The sequence below is a fragment of the Tachysurus fulvidraco genome, chromosome 1 (assembly GCF_022655615.1).
Source record: "Tachysurus fulvidraco isolate hzauxx_2018 chromosome 1, HZAU_PFXX_2.0, whole genome shotgun sequence".
Lineage (NCBI taxonomy): Eukaryota > Metazoa > Chordata > Actinopteri > Siluriformes > Bagridae > Tachysurus > Tachysurus fulvidraco.
The window spans coordinates 17,096,943-17,114,869 of NC_062518.1; the positions used below are offsets into that span (position 1 = coordinate 17,096,943).

The following is a 17,927-nucleotide window of genomic DNA, read 5'->3' on the forward strand; positions in this document are numbered from 1 at the left end:
GCTTGAACAGAGACACACAACAGAGCTTTGTCTCAAGATGCATTCTGGCTTTGGGTACTCGTAGTAAGATACTGTACGTACCAAAGACCTGTCATCGATCTGAGTACTAAAATTGTTTAGAAATTTCACTGTCACCGTACCCAATTGACAAGGTATTAGACTTAATAAACTTTTGGAATCAAAGACATAGCAGTCGATCAGTAACCAGGAGATGATCTAGTTGTCCAACACATTGACGGTACAGTCTTTCAGCTTGAGTGTATGGATTCTGTGGTCAGTTTTTATTCTTTAGTCTTCAATGTAACAGAAATGACATCTGCATTCTCGTAGTTGGAACCTAGACAATAAGATGGTGTGAAGTCAAAGTCACGTTCCTCATGTTACTATTTGTGGCTCCTCGATATGAGATTAACATAACCACTTTCCTGTTACTATGTTTCCTGTTTGCCAGTGAATGAGTTGGACATGAACATGGGTAGAGCCCGATGTCACGACTAGATCACTGACCGCCTAGCTCCGATCCCAATACCCTAGTCTTTCCACATCAACTAGAAAGGCCAGTATGGTTCAGGAAGTGCTATGACAGTGGCTGATGTAAAATGATAGCCTAGTGTTGCCTATGGCAGCGCGGAATCCTCTTGTTATGTCATCTGGTGTCTAGTCTGTGTCCCTGTTTCGTGTTTTTTAAGTTATTAAATCCTGTTTATTTTACACTATCCTGCATTCGGGTCTGTTTCTGTCCCGCGTCGCTAACAGAAGGATTCCACCACTCCAAGACCCAGCAGGATAGCGCCAGCCTGGACCAGCCCTGTGGGAGTATTTTTTTTAAATAGTTAGTTTTGTTTTGTTTTTTTCTGTGTCCTGCTACATTGCCCCGAACCTGTCCTGTGGGGGACGTTGCTTCACTTCCGGTTTTCCGTGGAGGACGCCACCCCACTTCCTGTCTGCGGGGGGTGTTGCAGGCACCTGTTTGGGCATATTTTAGTTGACCATTTGCTCTGTGGAGATGGATTTTTTACCCTGCCCTCCATCTCCTTTTCTGTTTTCCAAGACATGAGTCTGGTCGTGGAGAGTCGGGGTTGTGCTCGGCCCTTATGCTCGGTTGTTTATATTGCTCGGCCCTTCTGCTCAGCTGTTTACATCACTCGGCCCTCTCTGGCTGCCACGCCGTGTGCCTTGCTCCCCCCCACCTGCCTCGCCATGTGCCTTGCTTCAGTCTCCTGGATTTCGCCGAGATCTTGGTCCCTCAGATATGCGATTGGCTCGTCGGGAGCCGTACCTCGAGGTGGTGGTGGTGGGGGGAGGTTACTGTCAGGATCTAGCCCATACTTTGGCCATGTGCTTTTGTTGATGTTCTGTGTTCATGTTCCTGACCCGCACTTTTCTCTTTTTCCCTGCCTCTGCACACCGGTTTCTTATGGGGTTAATAGTGTTGTATATTTAACTGTGCAGTGTTGCCAGTGGCAGCGCGGAGTCCTCCTATTATGTCATCTGTCGTCTAGTCTGTGTCCCTGTTTTGTGTTTTTTAAGTTATTAAATTCTGTTGATTTTACGCTATCCTGCGTTTGTGTCGGTTTTTGTCCCAGTGTCCCTGACAGACAAGTTGAACATAAACACTTTCTTGTTACCATGTCTCCTGGTTTCCAATGAATGAGTTGGGCGAGAACATGGGTAGAGCTCGATTTCACGACTAGATTACTGATGGCCTAGCTCCGATCCCAATACCCTAGTCTTTCCACATCCACTAGAAAGACCGGTATGGTGCAGGAAGTGCTATGACAGTGGCTGATGTAAAATGATAATATAGAGCTTTGGTCTTCAATCTGACTTGAAAATGGTGAGTAATGCTGCAGGTTTCATTCCAATGAAGACGCAAGTTCACCTTACTTTACCTGAGTACTCAATTTGTCTGCATTCTCAAGCAAGAATTAGTTGCAGATTATGCTTCTCCAGAGCCAAAAAATAATAATAATTGGAAATTTTGAAAGAAAACTCTACATGACCTAAAGCTATAAAGATCAGATATTCATACAGAGACTGTTTACCTTGGCTTAACTCCTAAGGTCATCAATTTTACAAGTCACTCCCTAAGACTAGAGTCTGACAAATAGATCTATAAGAAGTCATTATGAGCTACAGCCGATCCCTTACTCCTGAATATCCAAACAAATCCCTGACTCCTGTTCTGCTTCAGCAAGGCATTAAAATGAGTTTTGAGTCTAGAGGATACTCCCTTTAGTTCCACAAATTAGACAGTAGACACTAACACCTAGAGTTAATCCATGAAAACCACACCAAGTTGGGTCTGTGTGTATAAAAAGCCTGGAGTGTAAGTTGGCAGTCACTGAGCTACGGTGAAGGAGCATCCAGATCATCTCCCCACACTGAAGCATCATGGAGTCCAGAGCATCTCTCTCCATTCTAGCCTTGCTTATTGGCTTCACACAAGCCATCTATCTCAACCAACCTGAGCATGTGGACATCACGTCAAGGATTCTCACCATCAACAACGGTCTGTTAACTCCCTAATCCCAACCTCACTGCACCAGCAGTATTACTGCTTAACATTCTACAGTTATGGGCCTAGAACCTGTCTTGTTCTAATATCATGAATTTGCAATTACTTATTTAACAAAAAAAAATCCTTACTCAAAATTAGTACTGCTTATTGGTTTTGCTGTTTATCCCTTTTTGTTTCTCTGGATGAAGGATCCAGCAAAGAGTTGTTGGAGGGAGACATACTCTTGCCCAGAAGCAGGAATGGTCTGGTCTGCATTGACAACAGCTGCTTTTGGAAGAAGTCCTCAAATGGCCTAGTGCAGGTGCCTTACGTATTGAGCAAGGTTTTCTGTAAGTGAAAGACTTCCTTATTTACACTGTTCACTTATGACACATCTCTGTTTATTTCTCTTTAATATGTTGCCTGTGTTCTTTACAGCTTCCTCTGACAGGACTGTTATTACCAATGCCATGGCTTCCTTCCACAGCAAAACCTGCATCCGTTTCGTTCCCAGGACAAACCAATCTGATTACCTCAGCATAGAGAGTCAAGATGGGTGAGAACCACTGCACCATTCGCAGTAACTGTAAAGTATATAGCTGTTTTTTATTTCTCTATATATTGACATGGTCAATCTCCTGTTATTTCTCTCAGATGCTACTCAAATGTGGGCAGAGCAGGTGGTGCTCAGGTGGTCTCTCTCAGCAGGTTGGGTTGTGTTCACTATGGCATTGCCGAGCACGAGCTAAACCATGCACTTGGCTTCTACCACGAGCATACTAGGAGTGATCGTGACAGCTACGTGACCATCAACTGGGAAAACATCGATCCATCCACACAGTCTAATTTTCAGCTGAAGAACACCAACAACCTCAACACGACGTACGACTACTCTTCTGTGATGCACTATGGAAGAACAGCTTTCTCCATCAACGGTATGGACACCATCACTCCCATTCCCGATCCGTCAGTGGAGATCGGACAGAGAAACGAACTGTCTGCCATCGACATCCGGAGGATCAACAAGCTCTACAAATGCTGAAATTCTTCAGAAATGTTGACTTGATTAAACTTTGCTGTAACATTGTGTAACTGCCAAAGATAGACGACCCAGTAATGATGTCATTGCTGTGGTAACAAAATATGGAATCATACAATAAAATGGCTACAAGCATCTTTTTCCTAGCTTGTGCTTTAATAACGTATTTCACCTGAAACACATCAAACTGTTTTTAATCATCCCAGAATCATCAATGCTGAAAAAGGTGTATTGTAACACCCTTAATATTTAATTTGCATATCATACAAGTGACGTAATTTTATTAAATATCATTTTCTGTAAATGTAAGGGCACTTTGACATGTGACTGTCCTTTGTTTGAGGACAGTCACCAAATATCGTGTCAGAAAACGGGGGGTGTCTTCGAGATTAAATTCAGACCCAAATGCAGGGATAGCTAAAAACATCCGTTATTAAATAAAACATAACACAAAAATACAGGTACTCCAGTGGCAGTTCTAGGATTTTTCTGTAACAGTGGCCATTAAGGGGCCACATGTTACTTTCAGGGGCCAAGTACAGGGTACATTCAAGCACACAAAATAATTTATTCAGTACGGTGCAAATATGTTTCGGCAGTCATTCCTTTTTCAAACACTCGAGTGCCACCAAATGTTTGGTGGTGGAATTGCATCTGTGATCGTTTTGAAAAATTCTCCGGTTGCTTTCCTTGTCGACGATTGATGGAACGGGGCAATCAGGGGCCAATCAATTTCTTCAGGGACCAGGGCCCCTGTGGCCCCTCCTCTAGAACCGCCCCTGCGGTACTCAAAGAAACAGGCCGAAGACAAAAAGACGACACGAAGACGCCACAAAGACGAGGATTCCGCTCTGCACTAGGCATGGTGACCGGAATAAATACGGAGACAATTAGACACATGAGGAAAAGATGTGCTGAAGCGGGAAGAAATTAGACACGGGCGGGGGGGGGGGGGTGGCAGACACCTGAACACATAACGAAAACAAAAAGACACAAAGCAAATAAAAGGGAAAAAGTCCGGGCTACATCCTGACTTATAGGCTCAACTGTAGAAGTCACGGCCTGTGAGAAATCCTAATGTACCAGGCCCTGTTGTTAGGATGTTGTTGACATATTTGTCCCAAAATATTGGATTATTCCACGCAAGCAAGTTAAGTCAAGTCAAGTCAAGTCAAAAAGCTTTTATTGTGATTTCAACCATACATAGCTGTTGCAGTACACAGTGAAATGAGACAACGTTTCTCCAGGACCATGGAGCTACATAAAACAAAGACAGAGCAAAGGACTTAGTTAGTAGTCCTAGCCACGTAAAGTGCAACTGTGCAACCTGGTGCAAACAGTGCAGGGCAAGACAGTACATGACAAGATAAACAAGACAGTGCATTACAAAAGAAAGTGCAAATAAAAACTAGATTTGTGAAGTTTGTCATGACAAACTTTGATGTTGTCTTTTACAAAGCAAGTATTCACAAAGGCCGGTGTTTTTGGAGGTGAGTGGACATAAGGATCAGTGTTACGTTTGGAGGCAGGTGGAGACGAGCATGTGACGTCATCTTAATACCCTTGAGGAAGTTCCCCACATTGGGCTGAGTGTTTTGATATATGACATGTTAATGTTATAAAAATGTTTTTGATTTTGCATAACTTGGGGGCGGGGCTACAGCACAACCGAAAGACCAGTCGGTACACCAATTTAACCTTTGTTCGGAGTATCACCCTAAAGCAGTGGTCCCCAACCCCCGGGCCGCGGACCAGCACCGGTCTGTGGACCAAATGGTACCGGGCCGCCCAAGGAACATTAAATTATTCCCATTTCATTTACTGTGGTGTATTTCTCTCGGGTTTGCTTGACTTTCATGGACGAGAGGTTAACCGGGAGCTGAGGGACGTCACCTAAACCCGCACCAATACCGCGCCTGCGCAAAATGTCGTGATATCGGGCCGGGTTTAGGTGACGCCTGGAGCTGAGCGGCTGCAAGAGGCAGTGGTGTTGTAGCTTTGGTGGAGAGAGAAGGTGTGTATCGCTCTTCTCTCTGTTCACCGGTACTTTGTCATGTTTAACAGTGCTTGGTGTACGTGTATATTGTGTTTGCTCAAATTTAACCCACAAATTAGCAAAAATGAGCACGAAACAGACGTCGTTAGAAAGTTAGAAACTCTGCCGGTGTTCTGGATTAAAGTCATGGCGGAATACCCTGAGATTGTCACCACAGCACTTACATCCCTATCGTCATTTCCGACATGCTATCTGTGTAAAGCGGGGTTTTCTGCAGTGACGGCAACCGAAACAAAACAACGGAATAAACTGGACATAGGCAACACACTTCGGGTGTCATTGTCTCCTATTACCCCAGATGGAACCGTCTCGTTGTAAAGAAACAAGCTCAGGGTTCTCATTGATTTAGCATTGTAGTGAGTTAAAAAGGCATGTTTAAATACATTTAAATTAAAATGATTTATTTTAATTTAATTGTATAGCCGCCACCCCCCACCGCCCACCCCCAGCTGGCCGCAGTAAAATGATCAAACATTGACCGGTCCATGGCGAAAAAAAAGGTTGGGGACCACTGCCCTAAAGGAGCTGGTTGAGTTTTGTGTAGAGAGTTCGAAAGCTTGCTGAGTTCTAAACCTCAAAAGTTTATGATGGGAGTCTATGAGAAAAGGCCATTTTGAGACCCGGCACCAAAAGTACCGGAACTCCAATCGCTTAGAAAAGTAATAGCAACAAACTTCAGACCAGGTTCTACAACATATCTGAATTTGTTGCATGTGGCTCGAAAGCTCTAGGAGGAGTTACTCTTAATAAATTTGTGTCTAAGCTTAAATAGGAAAACAGAATTTTGGCTTCTACAAAGCAAGATAATTAGAAGACCATACACAAGAGACAATAAAGAGAAACAGTGCAGATTAGTGTAAATAATCTATGTTCAAACAATATTAGGTGTTCAGAAATACTGGAATAAACACAGTGTTATAGCAGCAGTTACTTGAGATATTGTAAAGGATTGTGCAAACCAGCAAACGACTAAAATGTGAGACAGCATGAGCAAACAAGTATTAGCTGCAGATTATGCTCTTCTAAAGCCGAAAAATAATAATAATTGTAAATTCTGGAAAAACTCTACATGACCTGAAGCTATTAAGATCAGATATTCATACAGAGACTGTTTATTTTGGCTTAACATTTAAGTTTGATAAATTTACAGGTCACTCCCTAAGACTAGAGCCTGACAAATAGATCTATAAGAAGTCATTGAGAGCTACAGCCGATCCCTTACTTCTGAATATCCAAACAAATCCCTGACTCCTGTTCTGCTTCAGCAAGGCATTAAAATGAGTTTTGAGTCTAGAGGATACTCCCTTTAGTTCCACAAATTAGACAGTAGACACTAACACCCAGAGTTAATCCCTGAAAACCACGCCAAGTTGGTTCTGTGTGTATAAAAAGCCTGGAGTGTAAGTTGGCAGTCACTGAGCTACGGTGAAGGAGCATCCAGATCATCTCCCCACACTGAAGCATCATGGAGTCCAGAGTATCTCTCTCCATTCTAGCCTTGCTTATTGGCTTCACACAAGCCATCTATCTCAACCAACCTGAGCACGTGGACATCACGTCAAGGATTCTCACCATCAACAACGGTCTGTTAACTCCCTAATCTCAACCTCACTGCACCAGCAGTATTACTGCTTAACATTCTACAGTTATGGGCCTAAAACTTGTCTTGTTCTGTGATCATGATTTTGCAATTTCTTATTTGACAAACGAATACCTGACTCAAAATACTTAGAGACCACCATTAGTACTGCTTATTGGTTTTGTTGTGTTTATCCCTTTTTGTTTCTCTGGATGAAGGATCCAGCAAAGAGTTGTTGGAGGGAGACATACTCTTGCCAAGAAGCAGGAATGGTCTGGTCTGCAGTGACAACAGCTGCTTTTGGAAGAAGTCCTCAAATGGCCTAGTGCAGGTGCCTTACGTATTGAGCAATGTTTTCTGTAAGTGAAAGACTTCCTTATTCATATTGTCCACTGATAACAGATCTTAGGTTTGGGCGATAAAACGATAAAAATATGTATCAAGATAGACACGTGATCGATATCAATAAAAAAATGTGTTCAATAAAACGTTCAATATTTTTTATTCTTCGTCAGAAGAAAACAGAGGTCGCGAAGCAAGTTTGGTTGCATTAACAAAGGCGCTCGCTCTCTGGTAACCTAGCAATATAGGGAGTGACACGCTAACAGCCAATCATGTAACAGTATCAAGTTTGGTTGCACCATATCGTTGTCTCGTGCTGGTCTGCTGGATTCCTCTACAGTAGCCGGCGACTGATAAGCAGAAAATGAGCCAGCGGGTGAGGAAATTGTAAATAAAACTGGACTGAAAATAGAGTACTGAATAATTCAACTTCAAGTATAATTAGGGTAAGAATAACTTGAGTAGTTACTTTTTCATATTTCTGCAGGTTTAATATTTCAAACAATGTTACTGTACTGTATGGGCTTCGGAAGCAAATAAAAAGTGGGCGTGTCCTGTCCCACCCACATATAATGGTTCCGACGCCCATGGATTTCAGGAAGCAGCAGCGTGGTCAATGCTGTAGGTATAATGCGGAATGGAGTTAAATTTATTAGGGCATTCCTCAAGCAGAATGGATTCGACTGGCGGCGCTCTGAAAAGTATTTAAAAAATGAAATATGCACTGAATAGAGACGGTAAAAGTGGGTGGGTCCAATATTATTGGTCTTAAAAAGTGGGTGTGTCCTGTCCCACCAACATATAATGGTTCCGACGGCCATGCTGTACTGTATCAGGTTTGTGTTTTATATTACAGATGTATCTCAGTCTATCTCAGTTTTATTTCTCTTTACAAAACACTGCACATATTTTACACACTTTATTCACCAGAAGGTGAACAGCTAGTGAACTTCCTCACACTAAACTTGCACTAAATTCTCAGGTTTCTCTGTGTTTATATTTAACACTTTGCACTATTTTATTACACTTTATTAAGCATTTCTTACATTTTCTGTCATTTTACACCTTAAATGTTAAGAGATAATAGTTATGTATTCATTGTGACTTTAGATTCATGTTTACATTATAATTATTTGAGGTTTTTTATGGGTCATAAAAAACATCAAGAATTATCGATATCGACCGATATAAAACATTGATATCGTGATACAGTTTTCAGCCGTATCGCCCAGCCCTAACAGATCTCTGTTTATTTCTCTTTAATATGTTGCCTGTGTTCTTTACAGCTTCCTCTGACAGGACTGTTATTACCAATGCCATGGCTTCCTTCCACAACAAAACCTGCGTCCGTTTCGTTCCCAGGACAAACCAATCGGATTACCTCAGCATAGAGAGCAAAGACGGGTGAGAACCACCAAACCTTTCCCTCTAACATTAAATGGAGTGATTTGGTGTCCTCTAATGTGTCCATATGTTAATGTTAGTGACATGGTGGATCCCACTCTCTTTTCTCTCAGATGCTACTCAAATGTGGGCAAAACTGGTGGTGCTCAGGTGGTCTCTCTCAGCAGGTTGGGCTGTGTTTACCACGGCATCGCCGAGCACGAGCTAAACCATGCACTTGGTTTCTACCACGAGCATACTAGGAGTGATCGCGACAGCTACGTGACCATCAACTGGGAAAACATCAATCAATCCTCACAGTCGAATTTTAAGCTGAGGAACACCAACAACCTCAAAACACCATACGACTACTCTTCTGTGATGCACTATGGAAGAACAGCTTTCTCCATCAACGGTCTGGACACCATCACTCCCATTCCCGATCCGTCAGTGGAGATCGGACAGAGAAAGGAACTGTCTGCCATCGACATCCGGAGGATCAACAAGCTCTACAAATGCTGAAATTCTTTAGACATGTTGACTTGATTAAACTTTGCTGTAACATTGTGTAACTGCCAAAGATAGACGACCCAGTAATGACGTCATTGCTGTGCTAACAAAATATGGAATCATTCAATAAAATGGCTACAAGCATCTCTTACCTAGCGTGTGCTTTAATAACCTATTTCACCTGAACCAGATCAAACATGAATCATCAATGCTGAAAAAGGTGTATTGTCACACCCTTAATATTCAATTTGCATATGTGGTGGCGGTTTTGAGCATAATATATAAAATACACTCAGACTCAGAGGTGGTGGTTTACAAAGAAGTAAAGAAAGAAATTTTATTTTGCTGCAACACAAGGCGTCTTCCATACTGTGCAAATTCTACACAGTGAAGAGGCAAATTCCAGTTTTTTAGCTTTCTTTTTTGTACCCCAAGAATGTGCGTGTCTTCATGCAGCAGTCCTGGTTACCGAAGATGTTTCCTTTTAGGTTATCACCTCAGACATTGTCAGGCATGGCCACATTCCATGGTCAGCTCTTATCAAGCACATGTACACATTCTCTATATGCTGGAACATAACGTTCCTATCATTCTAGCATGTACAAAGTCAACGGCTGGAACGAGGGTCTCTTGTCCTTTCACATTAGTCTGACACAGAATTTACTGTAAAATCACATAACAATTATCATATAGAAACACTCATGACATTTATATTTTCCATTACACATATCATACAGGTACTTTGATTTAACAGCACTTTGACAGGTCTGACTACTTATGAGTATAAACATTATTTGTTTGAGGAGAGTCATCAAATATACTGTAGACTCAACTGGAGAAATCACGGCCTGTGAGAAATCCTAATATACCAGGCTCGGTTGTTAGAACATTGTTTAAATATTTGTCCCACAAGATTATTTCAGGGAGTCGTGGAGATTTGGTAATGCTGTCTTTGAATTTTTAGTGAGGCTTTGAAATACACCAAAATGGTCCACAAAAAACTTTGTCAGTTGAGGAATATGCTTGAAATGGACATGTTATTATTACATTGAATAGAGAGAATGAACAGAAACACACAATGGAATGGTTTAGAAATCCTGTGTACAGTTTGCAATAAGTTAGCTTTGTCTCACGGTGTATTCTGACTTTGGGTACTCCTAGTTACAGTAAGTACTTTACGTACCAAAGACCTGTCATCGTTCTGAGTACTAAAATTGTTTTATTTATTTTAGAAATTTCACTGTCACCGTACCAAATTGTTAATGAATTAGACTTAGGAATCAAACACATAGCTGTCGATCAGTAACCAGGGGATTTCTCTATTTGCGTGTCTCTACAGGTTAATGGTTTAGTTCTCCAACACATTGACATTCAACTTGAGTGTCTGGATTCTGTGGTCAGTTTTCATTCTTGTGTCTCCAACGTAACAGAAGTAGTTCTCGATAAATTAGTGTAAATCTACATGAAGCTATTAGATCAGATATACAGAGATTGTTTACCTTGTCGATAAGAAGTCATTAAGAGCTACAGCCGATCCCTTACTCCTGACTATCCAAACAAACTCATGACTCAGCTTCTATTTCTATTGGGGGCTGTCGTGGCCTAATTTTTAGAGAGTCTGACTCCTAACCCTAAGGTTGTGGGTTCGAGTCTTGGGCCAGCCACCAAAGAGGTGCCCTTGAGCAAGGCACCGAACCCCCCCTGGCTGCCCATTGCTCCGGGTGTGTGTTCTCATGGTGTGTGTGTTCACTGCTGTGTGTGTGTGCGCACTTTGGATGGGTTAAATGTAGAGAACGAATTCTGAGTCTGGGTCACCCTACTTAGCCGTATGCCACGTCACTGTCACTGTTTATTTCAGCAAGGCATTAAAATGAGTTTTGAGTCCAGAGGATCCTCCCTTTAGTTCCACAAATTAGACAGTAGACACTAACACCTAGAGTTAATCCCTGAAATTCTTCTGAATGCTTGATTCAAAATGATCTGGACAAACATCAACACAACGACAGAGTCTAAGTTTCAGCTGGAGACTACCACCATCATCTAAAGAACTGTCTGCCGTCTACATCCCGATGATCATCACACCTGATAACTGCTAAACTTCACAATCTGTCAATCAGATTTCTGATGAAAGTTCTTGGGATAGTGATATTACGAGCGCTCAAAGTTTTACTGAGCTGATTAATGAAACATTCTAAAAGAATTCTTCATTATCCATAAAGAAAGCTTTTTCAATCATTGATTTTATTCTCTCACAAAAAAATCAAACAGTAAGACAAAACAAAAAGAAATACGTGTGTATATATGATCTACACAATTAAACATTTCTTAATCAGCAAACATTTTCTTTGCATATTCTAGAGAAACCTGCAATAGGTCACGAAGTCGCTATGTTTGATCATTCACTATAATAATAATAATAATAATAATAATAATAATAATAATAATAATAATAATAATAATAATAATAATAAAACACAACACGAGCCGAACCGTGTGCTTGTTTTTTCCGTCCAACAAACAAATGCATTTTTAGAAATGAATAAAAGCTACAGGTTTGTTTGTTTTTTTTGCAAACGAAATTTTGCTTAATCAATTAATGCAATCAATTAAAAGTTTCTCATGAAATAGAATCACGCAGGATGTTTTTTTACCCCCGCATACATACAGTTTTATAAACGTGATCATATGTATAACTCCATGCATTATACAGCAGGTGTGTGTCCATGTAGAACAGCTGATGTTCTATTCCCTACATATTGTATAAAGTGTAAAAACCAGTAGGTTATTTTTCACTTCACTTCTGCAGTAACATCCAACACCGATGGTTTTACGCATGGCGTCTTTTCTTCCATGATGTTCTGGATAAGGGCGTCTGCCAAACGCTTCTCAAGTTCTATCACGTAACAGTAGGAGGAGCTGGGAAGTGAATGTGGGCGGTTTGAGCTGGGAATGTTCCGTGTGGCTGCAGAACATCCAAAGTTCAACTCAGATCTCTAAAATGGCTGCTGAGAAGGAAAGCGGACTTCTGAGTCTGTATGTTAACGGGCAGAAGGTACAGAGGCATTAAAACTCGAGCTGAAACAGCTGGAGGTTGCGAGCTGATCAGTTTGCGGTGTTTTTACTGTGTAAACTAATTGCGCATTAATGTTGATGCGTTGTGACAGGTGACGGTCCGAGATGCTGATCCAGAGACCACGCTGCTCTCCTTCCTCAGGGAAAAACGTAGGATTCTGCTTTATTTCTCTTCTTTATATTTAACACGCGTTCTGTAGATGGATCATTTCTGCACAAAGTATTGGCACCGTGTTGGTTTAGATGGTGGTGTTTTCCTGTGGTGTCCAGAGGACTCGATCAGATACACTGCACTTTAATCATACACACACACACACACACACACACACACACACACACACACACACACACACACACACACACACACACACACACACACACACACACACACACACACACACACAACAGACCATGTGAAAGGTGCTGATTTCATTAATAGTACTGAAAAATTATGCTATCAAGCCCACCAGAGTGAACATGCATGAGATCAGGATGCAAGTCTGTACCCATGGGCGTAAATTTCATTTAACAGTGGGGGTGGGTGGGGGGGACTAAATATAAAATTGAGCAATTTTTGAAGGGGGACACAAATAATACAGTCTAATTGTACTTATAAAGACACTGTATGTCCCCACATTTTTCTTCAAAACTATTTAATTGCATTGTTTGTGTTGTTTACAGTTAAGCCATCAACATACAATAAAATATAAACATGACTGTTATTGTGAAAAATCTCTATAAAATAAATAATGTTTTGTAACAAAATCAATTATTAAACTAGATTTGTAAAATTCGTAGTGACAAACTTTGATGTTGGCTTTGATGGTGCAAGTATTTGCAAAGGCTGGTGCTTTTTGGAGGCGAGTGGACATAAGGCAAGGCAAGGCAAGTTTATTTGTATAGCACATTTCATACACAGAGGTCATTCAAAGTGCTTTACATAGAAATTAGAAAACAATTTATAAGTGAGAAAAAAAAATAGGGGTCAGTTTTACTTTTGGAAGCAAGTAGACAGAAAGCTAGGGTGCCAAAACATTTGATGGTAAGTGGAGACGAGCATGTGACGTCATCCGGATACTCGAGGAAGTTCCCCACATTGGGCTGAGTGTTTTGATGCGTCACATGTCCATGTTGTGCTAATTCTTTTTTTTCATGTGACGTCACGTGACGTAAGTTTTATAAACAATTAAACTACACACGTTGCTTAATTTTTCATGTATTATTGATTACCGAATTAGAATTCGGTTCCAGTTATTCCTGTTGGTTCCTGTTTAATATTCACAATGATAGCAATGATATATTTACACAAACAACACACACACAACCTGTAATATATGAGCAAAAGTTTGTGCACCCTGCTCATCACATTGCTGGGTGCTTGTTGAACACCTCGTTTCAGATTGATTCCCCCTGCATTCACCGCTCCTCTAATAAGCTCCTCTCTTCCGGGTTTCCTCTAGAGTAAATTGTAATAACCACACAAATGTGTAAGTGCCATTTCTATGTTCAGGTGACAGCTCAGTATCATATCATTAGTACTCAAATGAAAGCCATGAATTCATCAACTTAATGCTGTTACCTTTTATCCAGTTAGGTGAAAATTACAGATGCGGTACTTTCAATACTTGGAGGAAAAGTTATGTTGCTATGGCAACAGCAGCTATACAAACAAATCACACACAAAAATACAAACTTTTTAATTGTAAATTTCACATCTGCCACTTCAGATGGTTCGTGTATAGCGTGAGTGAAGAGTGAAGCTCAGTAACTCAGACAGTAAATGTACAGTAGGTGACTCGGTGAAGTCTATTCTACACCCAGTGCCCATGACACAGACCGAATCTCCTGTACAGAGAGATTTAATTATGATCGAATGGAAACGTAATCATTTTCTCGGCTTTATTGGCTGAACTGAGTTGTAATGAAGAGGAACACAGATGACCTTAATACAGCGTGGACAAGTAATGAATAACAGGATGTGCTGGAATGGCAGCGTCACGAACAAGGACGATGGTTAAAACATTGAAGAGATTAAACTGTAAAATAGACTGTGATCATTTATACAGACTCGTGAGCCGATGAAGGTAGATTAAATATACACTGGTCTAAATGTGTGTGTGTGTGTGTGTGTGTGTGTGTGTGTGTGTGTGTGTGTAGTACGTCTAACAGGCACTAAGTATGGCTGTGGAGGTGGGGGATGCGGTGCCTGCACTGTCATGATGTCCACATACGACAGTCAGACCAAGAGCATTTAGTATCCTCCTGTCTGTCCACCTGTCTGTCCACCTCTTTGTCCTTCTGTCTGTCCACCTGTCTGTCTATCAATATTTATATATTTATATTTACGGCATTTAGCAGACACCCTTATCCAGAGTGACTTACAACTGAGCAACTGAGGGTTAAGGGCCTTGCTCAAGGGCCCAGCAGTGGCAGCTTGGTGGACCTGGGGTTTGAACCCATAACCTTCAGATCAGTAGCCTAACACCCTATCTGTCTGTCCACTTGCTGTCTTCCTGTCTGTCCACCTATCTGTCCTCCTGTCTGTCCACATGTCTGCCCTTCTCTCTGTCTACCTCTCTGTCCACCTCTCTGTCCTCCGGTCTGTCCTTCCATCTGTCCACCTCTCAGGGACTGTAATGGTTTGTTTTGTCACGTTTTGATTCTAATTAATGTTAACTTTTAACTTAACTTTTAATGTAAAGTTGTCTTTTGTTGTGGATTTTATGGATTGTACTTTTTGCAAGTTTAATAAATAAACAATTTATAATCGATCAGTGAAAATATTTGTGTCGATGCTTAGCTGTACGTCACGGCACGTCAGTGATGAACTCATTGAGTCTGGCTTCCTTAACTGCTGAGTCATTTTTCTGTTAACGCCTGTCTGATGCCTTTATGTCAAACCCACGGAGCGGCAGTGACCACGGTGGAGGGCATCGGGAACAGCAAGAGCAAACTACATCCTGTACAGGTAACACACACACACACACACACACACACACACACACACACTACTAGAATATAATGTTCCAATATTGTGTGTGTGTGTTTTTTCAGGAGCGTATTGCAAAAGCAAATGGCTCTCAGTGTGGGTTTTGTACTCCGGGGATGGTGATGTCCATGTACACGCTCCTGAGGAACCGACCACAACCCAGCATGGAGGACATCACACAGGCACTCGGGGGTAACTCACACTAACACAAACACACAGGTCTGAATGTAGACATTGGCACCACTTCAGGTACAGACCTTGACATGTGTCAGAGCCGTTATCGTGATCCCACTGATTCTAAACTCCACTGTAATAGAATTTGGGCTGGTTCCATCTTTGTGTCCTTGAAATGAAACCTAAGAACTGAATAAACATTTTATATATTATATTAAATATATATTAAATTAGTCCTGGTTTTGTTTCTGTTGTTTATTAAACTCTTTGCACTGAACCCCTGCTGATTTCTAGTGTTGGTGCAGTGTTGATCTTTTGAGCATTACATTTACACCTGCTGGTGATGTTTAATGTGTTTCTCCTTAGGTAATTTATGCCGCTGCACAGGATATCGTCCGATCCTTGATGGATATCGCACTTTCTGTCAGGTGTGTTACAAAACAACTAAAAAGAACAATGTGTCCGGGTCGTGTTCCCACGTCATGTGAGGGAACAAATTTTTTTTTTTTGTTTGGTAGTAAGGATTGTTCTTTGTACAAATGTCAGACAGACAGACAGACAGACAGACAGACAGACAGACAGACTGACTGACTGACTGACTGACTGACTGACTGACTGACTGACAGATAGACTAACAGACAGACTGACAGATAGACTGACAGATAGACAGACTAACAGACAGACAGAGAGGCAGACAGACAGATAGACTAACAGACAGACTGACTGACTGACTGACTGACAGACAGACAGATAGACTAACAGACAGACTGACAGATAGACAGAGAGGCAGACAGACACAGACAGACATATAGACAGACATACAGATAGACTGACAGACAGACAGAGAGGCAGACAGACACATAGACAGACATACAGATAGACTAACTGACAGACAGACAGACAGACAGGTAGACAATCGTAAATAATTCATAAAATAATAATAAACATAACACAAAAAGTTCAGGCAGGAGGAAAGAGCAAGAATGGAGACAGAAAAAACAGACAAAAGGAGTACGAATAGAAGGTGGGAGCATAAAGACAGACAGGAGGACAGACAGGAGGACAGACAGGAGGACAGACAGGAGGACAGACAGGAGGACAGACAGGAGGACAGACAGGAGGACAGGCAGGAGGACAGGCAGGAGGACAGGCAGGAGGACAGACAGGACTGTTAACATACTGAGTGATCTTGTGGATTGAGGCAGCTCTTAAATTATCATACTTTAATTATTTATAATGTTATTTATCATTTTAATTTGCTGCCTCTGGAGCTGAAGCTCATGAGGGATTCTGTGATGGGGAAATTCTTTGTTACATGATTGCATCACACACCAGACACTTTATACAGGGGAGACATTTTGTCTCTTGTCATTACAAACCTTGTGTATTTTGTCTGTAAGTAAGTTTAAGCACTCTGTTTACTGTCCTGACTCCACTGTGGGGACTGTAACAGCTCGTGTTCTATAGTAATACCTGATCTGTGTTGGTGTGAGGTTCAAGCCCCACAGCACTCTACCGTTATTCATTAACCTCTTTACGGCGGTGGGTTAAAGCCAGGACCGTGTCCTCGCTGTCCTGTGACAACCCCCCCCCTCCCCCCCTCCCCCCCACCCCCCCCCCTCCCCCCCTCCCCCCCGCCCCCCCCTCGCTCTCTCTCTTCTCTTCTCTCTCTCTCTCTTCTCTCTCTCTCTCTTCTCTTCTCTCTCTCCTCTCTCTCTCTCTCTCTCTCTCTCTCTCTCTCTCTCTCTCTCTCTCTCTCACTCTCTCTCTCTCTCTCTCTCTCTCTCTCTCTCTCTCTCTCTCTCTCTCTCTCTCTCTCTCTCTCTCTGGGGGAAGTCGTGGCCTAATGGTTACAAAGGTTGACTCCTAACCCTAAGGTTGTGGGTTCGAGTCTCGGGCTGGCAATACTACGACTGAGGTGCCCTTGAGCAAGGCACTGAATACAACCCCCCCACCCCCCAAACGCTCCCCGGGTGCCGCAGCATAAATGGCTGCCCACTACTCCGGGTGTGCGTTCACGGTGTTTGTGTTCACTTCTGTGTGTGTGCGTGTGCTCACTGCAGTGTGTGTGCACTTTGGATGGGTCGAATGCAGAGAACGAATTCTGAGTATTTCTGAGGTCATTGTGCTCTCTCTCTCTCTCTCTCTCTCTCTCTCTCTCTCGCACACACACACACACACACACACACACACACACACACACACACACACACACACACACACATGCACACACCCACACACAGTACTTTTGTTTCCTGTAAGAACGTGTTTGAAAGATGAATC

General features: G+C 42.0%; 3 protein-coding genes across 4 annotated transcripts in view; all 3 read left to right on the top strand.

The window, feature by feature from the left end:
- Window positions 1–2,025: 2,025 nt before the first annotated feature.
- Window positions 2,026–3,626, top strand: LOC125145185 (hatching enzyme 1.2-like). The gene is made up of 4 exons (XM_047816181.1): window positions 2,026–2,512; window positions 2,710–2,850; window positions 2,939–3,056; window positions 3,155–3,626. The coding sequence occupies exons 1-4, from the start codon at window positions 2,395–2,397 to the stop codon at window positions 3,540–3,542; spliced, it is 765 nt and encodes a 254-aa protein (XP_047672137.1). The 5' UTR covers window positions 2,026–2,394; the 3' UTR covers window positions 3,543–3,626.
- Window positions 3,627–6,982: 3,356 nt separating this feature from the next.
- On the top strand, window positions 6,983–9,487 carry LOC113649234 (hatching enzyme 1.2-like). The gene is made up of 4 exons (XM_027156909.2): window positions 6,983–7,178; window positions 7,393–7,533; window positions 8,803–8,920; window positions 9,034–9,487. Exons 1-4 carry the CDS (start codon window positions 7,061–7,063, stop codon window positions 9,419–9,421), a joined length of 765 nt encoding a protein of 254 aa, XP_027012710.2. The 5' UTR covers window positions 6,983–7,060; the 3' UTR covers window positions 9,422–9,487.
- A 2,838-nt stretch (window positions 9,488–12,325) lies between these two features.
- The window catches only part of aox6 (aldehyde oxidase 6), an 18,326-nt gene continuing 12,724 nt past the window's right edge, over window positions 12,326–17,927 (top strand). Inside the window, exons 1-6 of one of the 2 annotated variants that reach the window (XM_047811376.1) lie at window positions 12,326–12,461; window positions 12,574–12,631; window positions 14,639–14,735; window positions 15,341–15,449; window positions 15,536–15,662; window positions 16,011–16,072. In XM_047811376.1, coding sequence (XP_047667332.1) covers window positions 12,408–12,461; window positions 12,574–12,631; window positions 14,639–14,735; window positions 15,341–15,449; window positions 15,536–15,662; window positions 16,011–16,072 — 507 coding nt within the window. In that variant the 5' untranslated portion in view covers window positions 12,326–12,407. The remainder of the gene's footprint in view (window positions 12,462–12,573; window positions 12,632–14,638; window positions 14,736–15,340; window positions 15,450–15,535; window positions 15,663–16,010; window positions 16,073–17,927) is intronic. The other variant, XM_027156894.2, reaches the window with a different exon arrangement.